This window comes from Colletotrichum lupini, chromosome 8, assembly GCF_023278565.1.
Source record: "Colletotrichum lupini chromosome 8, complete sequence".
Taxonomy (NCBI): Eukaryota; Fungi; Ascomycota; class Sordariomycetes; order Glomerellales; family Glomerellaceae; genus Colletotrichum; species Colletotrichum lupini.
Genome location: NC_064681.1, coordinates 3,953,249 through 3,967,162, shown reverse-complemented (window position 1 = coordinate 3,967,162; position 13,914 = coordinate 3,953,249). Strand labels below are relative to the sequence as shown.

General features: G+C 49.5%; 5 protein-coding genes across 5 annotated transcripts; 2 read left to right on the top strand and 3 right to left on the bottom strand.

The window, feature by feature from the left end:
* Nucleotides 1-10: 10 nt before the first annotated feature.
* On the bottom strand, nt 11-1,441 carry CLUP02_15656 (uncharacterized protein; the record flags this gene model as incomplete). Its single annotated transcript, XM_049294580.1, has 5 exons — nt 11-45; nt 121-216; nt 382-473; nt 532-1,285; nt 1,357-1,441. The coding sequence occupies 5 exons, from the start codon at nt 1,439-1,441 to the stop codon at nt 11-13; spliced, it is 1,062 nt and encodes a 353-aa protein (XP_049151726.1).
* A 303-nt stretch (nt 1,442-1,744) lies between these two features.
* CLUP02_15655 (uncharacterized protein) lies at nt 1,745-2,693 on the bottom strand (the record flags this gene model as incomplete). The annotated part of the gene is made up of 3 exons (XM_049294579.1): nt 1,745-1,780; nt 1,844-2,309; nt 2,368-2,693. The coding sequence occupies 3 exons, from the start codon at nt 2,691-2,693 to the stop codon at nt 1,745-1,747; spliced, it is 828 nt and encodes a 275-aa protein (XP_049151725.1).
* Nucleotides 2,694-3,640: 947 nt separating this feature from the next.
* Nucleotides 3,641-5,987, top strand: CLUP02_15654 (uncharacterized protein; the record flags this gene model as incomplete). The annotated part of the gene is made up of 6 exons (XM_049294578.1): nt 3,641-3,754; nt 3,815-4,275; nt 4,345-5,081; nt 5,130-5,378; nt 5,435-5,836; nt 5,914-5,987. 6 exons carry the CDS (start codon nt 3,641-3,643, stop codon nt 5,985-5,987), a joined length of 2,037 nt encoding a protein of 678 aa, XP_049151724.1.
* A 633-nt stretch (nt 5,988-6,620) lies between these two features.
* Nucleotides 6,621-10,206, top strand: CLUP02_15653 (HET domain-containing protein; the record flags this gene model as incomplete). The annotated part of the gene is made up of 10 exons (XM_049294577.1): nt 6,621-6,936; nt 7,048-7,327; nt 7,742-7,810; nt 7,903-8,027; nt 8,053-8,450; nt 8,512-8,991; nt 9,062-9,670; nt 9,740-9,851; nt 9,908-9,976; nt 10,073-10,206. 10 exons carry the CDS (start codon nt 6,621-6,623, stop codon nt 10,204-10,206), a joined length of 2,592 nt encoding a protein of 863 aa, XP_049151723.1.
* An 81-nt stretch (nt 10,207-10,287) lies between these two features.
* On the bottom strand, nt 10,288-11,043 carry CLUP02_15652 (uncharacterized protein; the record flags this gene model as incomplete). Its single annotated transcript, XM_049294576.1, has 2 exons — nt 10,288-10,543; nt 10,601-11,043. The coding sequence occupies 2 exons, from the start codon at nt 11,041-11,043 to the stop codon at nt 10,288-10,290; spliced, it is 699 nt and encodes a 232-aa protein (XP_049151722.1).
* Between the last annotated feature and the right edge of the window lie 2,871 nt (nt 11,044-13,914).

Sequence of the window (13,914 nt, the reverse complement as noted above, 5' to 3'; positions counted from 1 at the left end):
GAGAAGACAGCTAATTGAAGGGATGGTCCTGGAACCAGTGCGCCTCTGCTGTGTGCCAAGCCTTGTATCTAGGGTAACTTGATTGAAGAATTGTAATGGGACCGGTATACTTGAGCTCACCTTCCTGATGAGGTATCCTCTGTAGCGAGTAATCTGAAATGTGGCTGTGATGTTCAAGGATCCTGATAACCACTTCTGAGAAGCTCAAGATTTCAGCTAAAAACACCGTTGTACAGGTACCAATGACTAAACAAATAATGAAACGATAGGAGATAACGAAAGCCAACAGCAAAGCTAACAACAACAAATCCGTAGTCCCGCCAATTTGTTGTGGGATTTCAGTTTCTAAGGCTCAACAACACTCGCTTCGGATATGTTTACCGTGCCTACTCCCAGGCGTCGTCATGGTATGGTTACCTCCGTCTCTCAACCCATAGAGCAGCCTTCTTTTTCTCTTGGTCATCAGGGGAAAACTGGAACAACACATGTCCAAGTGCAGTTTCAAACAGTTGTCGGTCGTTCCCACGTAACCGGTTGTAGATGACTTCTTCCCATTTATCATCTGACGCCAATTCCGGTATGATGGCTTTCACGGTGTCCTTGATTCTATTCCATTGCACTCGATAACCTTCAACAGCGGCGGGCGTGTTTTTCCATGTTCGTTGAGGATGAATAAGATAAGCCTTGATATGGTCGTCCGCAATCTCGTCTCTGTTGAGCCTAGCCTGCATTGGCTTGCCTTTGACAGCGATTCCACTTTTGAGGCCATCAATGACAGTACGTTCGAAAACCTCAGCATTGGTTTCGCCTGGGTTTCTCCATTCTTTCTCGGGCGCAAATGAGATACTCTCCCAATAGTGAGTTGCATACACCCCTTTTCTGCTGATGATCCACAGTGAACTGCACCCACAAAGACCGTTCGTTCCGAGGCTAAAAGAATTCCTTCCAAATCTTCGGAAAATTGCTGTGTTGGCGTCGGTTCCTGGGCTGACTTCCCAAACAATTGGTTTCGTAATTTCCGTGCGTTCTCTCATCCACACATCCATGTCTGTGTCATCACCAGGGACTTCCAATTTGACTCTTTTAGCCAAGGAGACATTGTATCCTTGAGCATAAAGTCTGTGAATGGGCTCATGGAAGTTTTGAATCATGGAGAATGGATTGCAGGTATCTTGGATATCCTGATCATCATCGCGCTTTGGGTATTGGGTGAAAGGCTCGACATCTCGCCGGACAGGAGTAGACCGTGGCCAGTCTAAGGACGACAGTCCCATGGAATGAGAATCTAGAACCCCAGGTTAGTCTCAATTGCAAAGCATCTAGCATTATGAGAGGGGTGCTTTACGGATCACGTACCAAGCGACCACGCCGATGGGAAAGCGCTTACTGCTACTAAGAGCAGCAACAGGCCGAAGAGCGGGACAGAGACATTCGGAGACATTTTAAAGTGAGCAAGCCTCCTCGAAACAATCATAATTTAGTAATTGTGTTCGTTTGGGTGGAGATTTGGGTGCTTCTGAAATCGTGACGTGCAAAGAATTCAAAAAGGGTTATGAGTTGCACGCAAATTGCGGCTACTGATAATTCGATGTTGATATGTTGAAAGAGAGCTTCTTGTCATAGAAACTCAGACTTTACAAGCAGAATTTGCATTGCACTTTATATCTTGAGCGACATCTTAGGTCGCATCCATCTGTTACGGCGACTGAGTATTGAAATGGGGTAGTATGTATCTAGTGAAGCCTCACGTGGCCATCTTTGCGACCGACACTATCATTGTCTGTGGGGGCTTGTTGGACAGACATTCTATCTCGTTCTTTGTGGTTCATCAAGGGGTAGATACTTCGGGGGCTGTATCTGTATTAAGCAGATTATACATATCCATGTATTCCAACTCTTTGGCTGTGTCGGCCGGCGTATTGTCCCAGTACTTGACGCTGGGATCTGCCCCTGCACTCAGCAGAAGCTGAGCAATGTCAAGTCGATTTGTACCAGCGGCAACATGTAGAGGGGATCCTTGCCAGATCTTGTAGCCTATTTTGATGTCGCGGACATAGTTGAGTTGAGCCCCTTTGTCGATGAGATATTTGACCATATCCATTCTTGTATCTGTGTGATCAGAATCTATGGCAGACTGGAGTATGTCTGCTGGCAATACAGCACCGTGTTCAAGGAGGAGCTGACAGGAATTCAGCGATGGCTCGGCCACAGCCGAGTGAAGCGCTGTCCATCCCCTCGAGTCTTTGACATTGGGGTCTGCTCCGTGTTGTAACAGCACCTCCATCCACTCAATGTGTCCGGTGGATAGCCTGTTTGAGAAGATCAGTGTCACGTTTCTCAAAACCTGGTACTATGGGAGGTACAAACGTCAGCAAGGTCACGCCCGGCTCCACTGTGTTGATGTCACACCCTCTCTTGAGGATTTCTTCCAACATCGTTTTGCTGTGGCGTTTAGATACAGCAAGGACAAATGAATCGGTAATCCTAGCTCCGTTGTCGAATAAGAAGGCCACAACATGTGCGTGATTGTTCCAGGCTGCCTCATTAACTGCGTGCCTCATCAAAGCGTCAGGATACACATAACGTTTCTGCTGTGCCTTGAGGTCGCTGTGATCCTGCATAATGCTTTGAGCTAGTGGTAAGTCGCCGTTTCCGCATGCTTCGACGAAGCTCTGTTTGGGGGCGCCGCTCATCTCCGTCTATGAGCGGCGAACTGCCTTTGGGTCGTGTCGGGGGAAAATGAAAGATTGGGATGTGGTCTGTTGTTTGGGTACAGAGCTGGTGTTGGAACATGAAGTGAGGGCACCAACCACGTATTTGTACCCCAAACAAGCCGCCCGCACGTTGGCTGCGGTTCAGGCAATGGGGGCCATGCTTGGTCCTTCCCGGTTTAGTTGGGCCCCCAAAGCTGGGCAATCTAACTCTCCGTTCGAATTGGCTACCTGTAGAGACACATACTTAAGGTTGGCAGATAGGTCGAGCCCCTGAGCCACTGTTGGCAAGCAGTCAAATAAAACCAAGTGACATGAATACATACCAAGCAATGCAGCAGAAATAGGTTCCAACCATTCGCCCCCAACAGGCAGTGAAATGCACAAGCACCATTTTTGTACTAGCCATCGACTGACCATTGCTCAAACTCGGTGGGTAGGGTCAGCTGAAATAGCACAATGTGAAGTAGAGGGTTTGGCCCGTGCTTCGCCAGCCAACAACTCCAACAAAAGCGTCAGAATGACAGTCATGGATCGTGATTATTGAGCTTCATCCTGAAAGACATCGTGTGGGGGTTTTGGGGCAGCCCCAAAGCCCCCGGCATGACGATGCCCTTCGCAGGCCCTAATGGTCGACTCTCGTCGACATGCAGATTAGCTCGGAAGTTTCAGGCCGAAGCCAACAGCCCACCACCGGCTTGAACCTGTGACTGTATCGAAGAAGTCCTTCCGAGATGAAAGACGAATTCAATTATGAAGACAGGGGAAGATAGAGAAGGCATAAATACTCGCGCTTCCATCTCCTCTGAAGTCAGTGAAGACAAACCACCAGAAATTTGTAAAACAACGCGAGAAAACCTCTCTCTCTTCACAACCCCACCGCGAAGAATAGCTTTCTTATCTTGGTTCTACCCAGAGATTTCTTTGATATGGGCTCCACAGTCGTCCGTTGTCTTTTGATCTGCATCGTTGCAGCAGTCTTGGCTGTGACCCAAGAGGAAAAGGTTTTCGATCTTGGACAACTCAGTCAATATCAAGGAAATGTGAGTACCATTGTTGTCCGCCGGTCCAACTAAGAAAGCTGATACCTTATTTCTTCAAAGGGAAAACTTCCAGATCTCAGTGGTAAAGTGATCTGGATGTCGGGCAAAGAGGGTGCAGGGTTCCATGTTGCCTTGTCACCTGATGCTCAGGACGAAGTCCGGAAGACGTTGATCGGTTGCGAAAAGACTGATGACAAGTGCTACCAAGAGGTACGAGAGGTAATTCAATCGGCCAACTTTGCAATCGACGCCGAGATTGAACGTCGCCACTTTGGGCATTTCCTCTCCAAGACATTCAAGTCAAAGGGCTCCGCGTTCACAACAATTGCTATGTTGCTCCTTTCGGCCTGGAGCTTCAAGCATCCCGAGCAGCCAAGCATTCAATTTGCGGACCATATAATTCCTGATACAACGGCTAGTAGCGCGGCTGGTCTTGCGGACACGAAAACGATTGTCTTATCTGCAGAAGGGAAGGGCGTTGCTACACTTACCCCTGTGCCAGATCCAACCAGACCAGAAGGGTGATTCTCCTGAAAAGATAGTCTTAACATGCGCTACATGTACGATGTTACTGACGAAGCTCTATCCAGTACTGCCACACCTTTTATCACGCCAATTGCCACCGCTACTGCTGGCTATACCCCAGGGGATCTGATGGTCACCATGGACGAAGGACTAGCGAAGTGGCTGGAAGAAATTATACGAAGGTCTACCGACTGCCTTGATGGCAGGCAGTTTGACAGTGACGCCAATGGTAAACGCGCTGCTCAGTTCGGATCCGCCATATGTGGTGCTCAAGGGGCCATTGGCATGGCAACGCCTGGTGGCCCACTGGACGACCTCCTTCTCATGAATCCCCCAACCTTACCTTTCACCGCTGGAAATGTCGCCAATGCCGCCCATGTGGTCACGAATTTCGTCAGAGATTTCGCCCCGCTGATGAATGTCGGAGAAGGCGTCGCTCAGGGCATTGGCGAAGTTGTCTTCATGATGGCTTACAACACCCTCATTGAAAATCTACCTCTGGGGGACAAGAATCCGATCAAGCAAGAGCTATTGTCGGGCACTATCACCACACCGCCCGCCTCAGCCACAGCAACTACTATGTCTAGATGTTCACGAAGCACTGCATGTGAGGCGTCGTGTGAGGGCGTTGGCATTATGTTTCAATATTGCGAAACATCGTGTGGAGCCGTGTCCGGATGCCGAACGGGTACAGGGAGTCAGACATCAACGCCCATTACAACAGTAACGACGAAGGCGTGGATACCTCCACCAGCAGAGACTGGAGTCCCGACAACGACTTTGACCCCATCTGCCAACCCAAGTTGCGCCATGGATAAACCTGCCGAGATTCAATAGGATGCATTTGCAGGATCAAAGTACAATGTGGCAGCAAAGTTCTGCCAGGAAGTCGACGCCCTGGCTTCACAAGCGTTTTCATGGGTTGTCGACATAAGTGGCAACAATCAGGAAGCCAAGCTGCAGGCCCGAACTCCGCCAGTCACACTCGACCCGTACCAGGGCTACATCGTGAATCTCGATTGGAAGCCAAACATGGTATTTGACGCAGGCTCTTGCCAGAAAAGCTGCCTAGACGCATATAAAACAGTTGCGAACACATGTGAGTCCATGCCATCTCCCAATCTTCCTTGGATGGCATTGACTAAAACACGTTAGGCGGGCACACGGGAGGCGAAGGCAACATCATGGCCGAAAAGGGCCAATACGATGCTGGCTGCGGGACGTACTCGTACCAAATCACCAACACGGCCCCTCGCAAAGGCGAACTGCGTTGCAACAGCGAGGGTGACTTTCCGAAGCACAAAGATGTCCACGAAGTGACAGTCAAGCAGGGACTCAAGGCTATGTGCAATGAGGTCTTACCTGATGTCGTGACACCCGGACATGGGGCAATAACCCGGATCTACTACTCGAAGTATTTTAATGCCGCGAAGTTGAAGTATACCGTGGCTTGGAGAGAACAGTGCTCGCCTGCCGTAACGGAGCAGAATCCCAAGGAACCTTGGGGTGGGGGTACAATTGGATGTCGCCAATTATTCTACCAACTTTGGACCGATTGTAAGTTCGTGATTGCCGCGGGATCCTATCATGCACCAAACGGGTGGCCTTTATGTCTTTCTAACTCGGGCCGACAGGTATCAATGGAGGTGTTGCTGGAACGCGCGATATTGGGTGTTTGACATACTCCTTGAGTCCTACGGAGGAGTGAAGAGACTACTTTACTTAGCACACTGTCTTTCGTAAAACACCGCTCAGGGAAGTCTATGCGGGAAGGCTAGTTAACTAGAATGGAATATAACGCCTGCATATTAGTTGGTGGGTATGCAATGCTATTTGCCACTTTTGCGCTCTCGGCGGACGGGCTTTTCCCATCAACGCTTTCGTGAGAACACACCTCCCAGGTCGGTCCCACTAGAAGTCGGTTTATGGAGGCTTTTAGATGCTCCCCAAGCGCGATGTAGTTCAATACTTGTTGATCAATACTTGTTTAAGGCATTGTTTATTACTAGGTGGACCACATCTGACTCGTGATTACTAAGTCACAAACTCTTTTAGATGACATTGCTCCTCTTTGCCGAGGGGCGTAATACTAGATATATGAATTAGAAGACAATCATATCCTCCCTAAAACGATGCGACGACGGGCATCTTGAGTCAGCGTACGGCGGCTACGAGATCTTGCCACAAAGAGTTATTGAAGGCCAGGTATTAAAGTATGGTATGGTCAACCGCATAGCAGTTTTGCGATCCTAGGTCAACCGGTCCAGTCAATGCCTTCTAACCCATCCCCTCGCCGCCTGACTTATAACCACCACGCGAACCTACTATTATCGTCCCAATCATGCAGAACTGGGCAACCTTGATTATGGCGGCCTTGGTAGCTGGCTCTGCGGCCAAGGACTGTGCTTTCTTTTACGACTCCACCGTCTCGGATCCCTTCATGGCTTCCATCCCTGCTTCCAACGCCCAGTGGTATTGCAAAAACGACATTGGCGGTACGATGGAGGACAAAGAGTCGAATATCTCCAGCTCGGCAACCAACCCGAACTTCAGATGTGGTATTTGTCGGGGAGCTAGGAGTTCGACCAAAGACTACGACATCCCTGATAAAATTGGCAACTATGCGATTCGATGCGGATACTATGCTCCTGGAAAGTGTACGGCGAGTTAGGATGAAATTGTGAGCCCAAAAGTTATCAGGGTCTCCTGTACCTGATTCCAAGCTTTCCCCTCCCTTTCTTTTTACTATTGTTCTAACAACGTTTGAGTCGGCCCTTCATTGGCCTGGAAGGCGAGTGGAGGTCCTAGGAATCGTATACAGCACAGCCTCGATGCCAACTTGAACGAGACTTTTATGGAAGACCATGCTTCGAAGACAAGCCCAGGTGCTATAAAGTCGAGAGGTTGTGTTAATATGGGCAAATACATGACTTCGGGATTGGTCACGACATTCGGTCCAACATCTATGAACTCAACATACAGCGCAAATTATGAAATGAATATTGAGTTTCACAAGTCAGAAGGTGCCTACTCCATATTCTTGCATGAGTGACTGTTGGTGATTTCTTTACTTCAATTTATTGAGAACGGTTCTCTCCGATTCCAAGCTGAAGCCAGGCTTGATATGTTCGTCGTTCTGATAAAGATGTAGTATTGCTCGTAACATATGACATTCCTTGAAGTACTCAATCTAGACTTCGCCTGCTGATTCAAATAAGCTTGATGCTATGTGAACGTTGATTCTACTTACTTCCTGCAAGGACTAGTGCGTGTCGAGTCATCAGACCCTTGGAATATGCATGCCCCTAGAGAAACCGTGTGCATTCGTCCACTTTATTCGTCGGCAGAACTCATAAAATGATCGAATGAGCATACAACTTCGGCGAGTTCCTCAATGAGAATCGCATATTATTGAGCCTTAGTTCCTTAACGTGTCATTTTCCCCTCGAAATTTATTCTCAGCGCCTGTGGCGTTGGACAAAATGATGAAGGCGATACGGCGCGTCCAGTCATAGCTGAGATTTTCGTCGCGTGTGCGCACTCAGGTTAAGATGTCACATATTCTACAGGTTTAATAGGCTAGCATGTGTGGGATATGAGACACAGCTGCTGGTTCTGCCTAGTTGCCTCGTTGCCTCGCAGCCTGCTGATTTGGCTTCCCTGTCAATGGCATCCCTTCGCAGCTGGTCCCGCATCAAGTCTCGCGTGAGATGCGGCTCCAATATTCTAAGCAACTGCTATCTGAATCGTTGGGAACCAACAACATCTGGCAGTCGTCAATATTTCTACTCATCATTCCTCACACAACGTCACGATGAAGCTTCTCAACTGCTCCACCCTTCGCATCGAGGAGATGCATTGGGCAAGAAAGCAGGAACTCGGAGTGAAGGGCATTTCCACAGCCTACGCTATCCTTTCTCACAAATGGGAGAGCGATGAGGATGAGGTTACCTTCGAAGACATGGCCAGTGCCGACATAAAGTCCAAAAAGCTGCTTGGGTGGTCGAAGATTGAGAAAACTTGCACCGAGGCACTCAAGATCGGGATCGGATACGCCTGGATAGACACTTGCTGCATCGATAAGCGAAACCTCACCGAACTTACTGAAGCCATCAAATCAATGTTCAGGTGGTATGCAGAGGCGGAGATTTGCTTCGCGTATCTCTCAGATGTCGGTCCAGGAGATGACTTGGCAAAAATCCGTGTGGTCCACCAGAGGCTGGACCCTTCAGGAGCTCATCGCTCCGGGCAAAATGGAGTTCTACGACAAGAATTGGAATGGAATTGGCAGCCGATTCAACCTCTCACGACAAATTCAAATGCGAACATCCGTCAACGCTGAAATCTTGAGACACAACTCATCGACGCACGAAAGTATCCAGGATCTCCTGGCCGGTATTCCAGTGGGCCGGCGCATGTCGTGGGCTGCTGATCGCAAGGCAAAGAAAGAGAAAGATCGCGCTTACTCACTCTTGGGCATCTTCGGCGTCAGTATGCCTTTGCTTTATGGGGAAGGCAACCGAGCTTTCATTCGTTTACAGGAAGAGATCATCAAGGAGACCAACGACATGTCACTGTTCGCTTGGTGTGATTCCACAGTCACTTGCATAGATGACTTAGAAGAGTTCCGTGGCATCCTCACCACTACTCCGGATCATTTCCGCGATTGTTGCAATCTAACATCTCTAAGCGATCCAAGGCGTGGCCCAGAGGTCCGTTCAAAATCACAAGAATTATCCGAACCAGATCTCTTTACTAACATGTATACACCAACACCCGTAGTTTTCGATGACAAACAAAGGTCTCCGCCTTGAATCCAAGCTTTTCGCAGTCGACAGAGCTCTTTGTTTTCTTGGGCTAGGTTGTCGAAAGATTGAAGGTTCCATCCATGAATTCCAGGGCATTTTGCTCTATCAGCTCAGCAATGAGAGCTATGTCAGAACGAGACCGGACAAGCTCTATGCTAGCAGCTGCGCATCCGAAAGCCGGCCATTCGAAAAGAACGTTCTCTTCATCGCTAAGCAATTCAATATGGGCCTACAGGCAGAGAATTTGTGGATTCCTGGCCGTAATCCTGGCCGTAATATCAAGTTCTGCATCGACGATAAGCAGCCAAAATTGCATGTAATGCTGCGCTGGAGCTCACCATTTTTTGCTGCTTGGATCCCGTCCACACATACTATTGAGAGCTGCGAGCTTTGGAAATTTGAAGGAGAGGTGGAGGTCAAGTCTGGCAATGGAACTAAGTTCACATTGATCTGTGGATTCGACACGCAACATAACTTCTGGATTTATCGGGATGAAAAGGCTCTCAGCGGCCATTGGATGAAACCTGAAGATTACATGCCCGCAGGGCATGGATTTAAGGTGGAAAAGGGAATGGAAGACGGTGTACCAACTACATTCATCCACCTGTTCGGTACCGAGGCTGTCGTAGAGAGATCTATTGAAGTGACATAGAAGAACCTTCGGCAAAAGAATGCCGAGCAGCCCAACGGCCAAATGGAGGCCAACTTGAGGCAAGTTTCGATTTTGTCTTTTATGAAGACAAGTTCGATTGTTGAAGATCTCGGTGAGAAAGAGATAACTGGGGAGGAACATGAAGAAACAAAAGCTAATCGCTTTGAGAGAGTCTCTTCAATTCTGGGAGGTCCAAGGATATGAATACCGTATGTGAGACGGATCACGTGTCCCGCTGTGAGCACAACCTCTTAGCGACCCAAGCATTAGTATGGCACGGAATATGATTTCTCTCATTTGCTGTTGATCAAAATTCAAATTGTCATAAAGTAGCAAACATGCAATATGGTACTATGTATATCGAAGGAGTGGGCGAACCACTCATTCCATTCAATGGGAAGAAGCTCCAGGCCCTGCAACCATCCAACCCAACCTTCCGTCTCTTTTTGGTAAACCCCAACCGTTAATGCGTAATTGGTATAAATGTGATCCCGCAATCCTTCCCAATCTTTTCCCGCCTACTCAAAACAAAATCACTCCGCAGGATTTTAGATGAGAAGTCCACCAACAACACCAGCGGCAGCCATGCCCAAGCTGAGCAGGCCCCAGCGGACGTCGCCGCGGGCCTCGATGCCAGCGCTGGGCTGCGACGAGGATGAAGCAGAGGGGGAGCTCGAGACAGAGCTGGGGCTACCGGTGGCCGCGGAGCCGAGGCTGCCGCCGCCGGTTGCGCTGGGAGCGACGTTGGACTGCGCCGCGGCGGCAGCCTGGGCGTATTGCTCAATGGTTCTTGCACCGCTGGCACTATCAAATCAGTTAGCAACCTTGATTTCAAAACTCTGAATGAAGACAAAAACTTACGGAGCATTGATAACACCGACCATACCACCCTGGCAATGCTGCCCAGTAGCGCAGTAAAACCACTTAGGATTTGTATCCTTGACCTCAACAGTAAACACCTCGGACCCAACACCAGACGCAACCTGAACCGGACCGCTGAAGAAGCCCGTCGTGGATCCGTTGGTCAGCGGTTGGCAAGGCGAGTCAAAGGCCGACTGAGCGACGGAGTGGGCGCGGGGGTAAAAGTGGAACTCGACGACCTCGCCGACGGCGGCGGTGATGCTGTTGGGCTCAAAGGTGAGGCCGCCGTCGCCGACCTTGACGACGTGGACGCCGGCGATGCTGGAGGAGGAGGAGGCGGCGGCGGAGGCGGTGTTTGTGGAGGATTCTTGTGCGCCGTAGCCGTATTGAGCGAAGGCTCCTGCGGCGGGGAGGAGGGTTGCGAGGAGGGTTGATGTATGCATTTTGGGTGCGATTGTGAGGTTGTAAAATGGGCTAGGTGGTGTCGAGTAGAGTAGTTGATGCTTGCTGGTGTACTATGTGAAGAATTGTTTTGTTTGATGGTGAGCCAAACCCAAATCTCACGGGAGGGACGTTGTCTTCTTATACACGTAGATCCTCTTGCAGCCTTCACCTTGAGATGATAGATCCTCAAGAAACAACACTAAACACCACCCTCAAACGGTTTACACCCCTTGGAACATCCCAAGCCTCCATCCTCAAGCCTACACCCCTCCCCCCCCCCCCCCCCCCCCCCCCCCCCCCCCCCCCCCCCCCCCCCCCCCCCCCCCCCCCCCCCCCCCCCCCCCCCCCCCCCCCCCCCCCCCCCCCCCCCCCCCCCCCCCCCCCCCCCCCCCCCCCCCCCCCCCCCCCCCCCCCCCCCCCCAGGCACCATCCACGTTTGATCCCATCACTCCCAAGCCTTGGTCCCAAAACCATGTGGCGGCGGCCTCCTTCAGCAAATCCGTCTCGGAAGCAAATTGTCCCTTGGGAACCAGACCCCACCTCGACTTACCTACCAAGACGAGAAGAAACAAAATTCGGCTAGGCGGTAGCCCCTCAAGTAGCGTAAGGTAATCACAATTAAGCTCCGCCTCGCGGATGGGATAGTTTCCATGGTGGCATGGTCTCCATCCCCAAACCCGCGCCTTAGCCGGCCGGGTGTATCTGACATCCGAGGTGGCAGCAGTCAGAGAGCCAGAGCCAAGGGCCAGGGATCAGGGGAGTGGTTGTGGGAACAAATACGAACAAGCGTGCAGGCCAAGCATTTTCCTGACGCATGCTGATCCTGGGGGACTTGGGCATGGGAGGGAAGATGAGAGAGGAGAGGTCCCTCGTCTGAATGCGAATAAGTCTATTTCGAGTCCAAGCTTTTCTTCTTGTCTTCTTTTGGGCTGACAGTGGCCGCGGCATCAGCGACATTACCAACCTACATGGTCTAGAAGAGTTGACCCTAAGCCAAATTCGACCTAAATTAGAACAATAGCATGGGGTCCTCACGGAGGCGGACAAGGACGCCTCCAAGTTTAGCATGACAAGCCAACGAGGCCTTCCACGGATTGGATGACAGCAAGTCTCAGTATGTGCCCAGCTGGTTCTGCTGTAGCCATACAGCCAAAAAAATGACTGTCTACCGGGATCCAACACAGCCGCTGTACATGTCCCGTCCTTCCCGCGCCAATGTTCGGATCATGTTTCGAATAGTCGTGACCCCCAGGCCCGCTGTGGTGTAAGCGCCAGGGAGCAGTACATCATCCAACATGCAAAAATGTTGACAAAAGACACAACAGGATTGTATCATTTTCAGCCCCCATAAGTAGCCGCTAAAGCCGTGTTCCGCCTAGGAAAGCTGGTCGCTGGTCAGCCAGTAAGCAGCCCCCTCGACCGAACCAACCATTCACGTCTACGACCAAGCCAGACCAGAAACAATGGCCAAACCTCGTTCATCCCAAACAGAAACAGGGGGATCTTGGATGAGAGGAGGGAAGTTGTGGTCGTCCAAGGATTACCGGTAGGCACGGCAAGCTTACCGGTAATCCCCTTTCACTTTCTCCCCCTTCCATGTATCTACCTCAAGTCTCTAGTATCCAATTCTAACAAAGTACCCAGTGGACACACACTAGCTCATTAGTGGCCTCCCCAGAACAACGTTTGGCGTTTCTCGCTTCGAGTGCCGAGCGTTCCATTCCCAGAGTTGGGGTGGCAGCATAACCCTGTCGCGACCATCATCCGGGGTGATGATTGGACCGGGGCCCGTCTTAGGCTCTGTTGGCGCCGCAAAAGTTTAAAACGTCTTGAGCTTGAAGATGCCGCTCGTCCCAGCCCTTCACTCCCCCCCTCCTTATTCTCATCCAGGGGTTCATCTTTCGGGATTGAGGAGGATAACTTGACTACTTTCATACCATACGAGAAGGCATGAACTATGAAAAAGAGAAGAAGTGAATTCCAGCCTCGATTGTAATCCATAATCCAGCCGCCCATCATGCTGCGCACCCATAAACGACACAAGCCCAAGCCCCTGGTTAGAGCCAACTCCAAGTCAGCTTTCCCCACGCCGTTATTCCCAGCTGGGGAGGTCAAAAGAAGACTCATCCCGTCCCAAGCACCCAAAAATAAGGTTCTCCTAGTGTTCTTCTGCAGGCGGGTCAACAAAAACTCCCATCTCCTCCGCATTTTCTCTGCACCACAGCCACCCTCGCCTAGCACCCGAGCCGGCAACCGGGACAACTCACTCCCCCAAGCGCTTGCACTTGTGCCTCGTACATGTTGCCGGGGGCAAAGGTAGGGTCAATGTGATATGTCAAGTAGTGGTTAATTCTTCTAGCTAGGTAATGTGGGCAGAAGCCCTTAATATGGGCAGAAGCCCCTAATATGGGCAGAAGCCCCTATATATAGTTATAGCTAGTCGCTACTAGTTATAGCATATAGCCTATAGCTATATAATATAGTAGCCTGCCCCTTAATTAAAATTTTATAACGTCCTCGTCGCTTATATTCCCTAATTATTTCTTTTAAATATAACGCTATTATAATATAATACTATTATAATCGTTATAAATATATTACCTAAAATATTCTATAATAGTCGTAATTATTATATTTAATAATATAATATTTTAGTAATAAGTTATTAAGTTATCCCCGTAGTTTAGTATTAAAATTATAGAGTACCCTTTTATAAATTATTTTCTACTCGTCGTTAAGAATCGTTATATTAATTATTTTTGCTGCATAGTCTATTTTTTTTTATTATCCTCTTTTCTATATCTCTTATTAAAAAAGAATTATCCTTATTTTATTATTTATTATCGTTTTAATAATAATTTTTTATATAA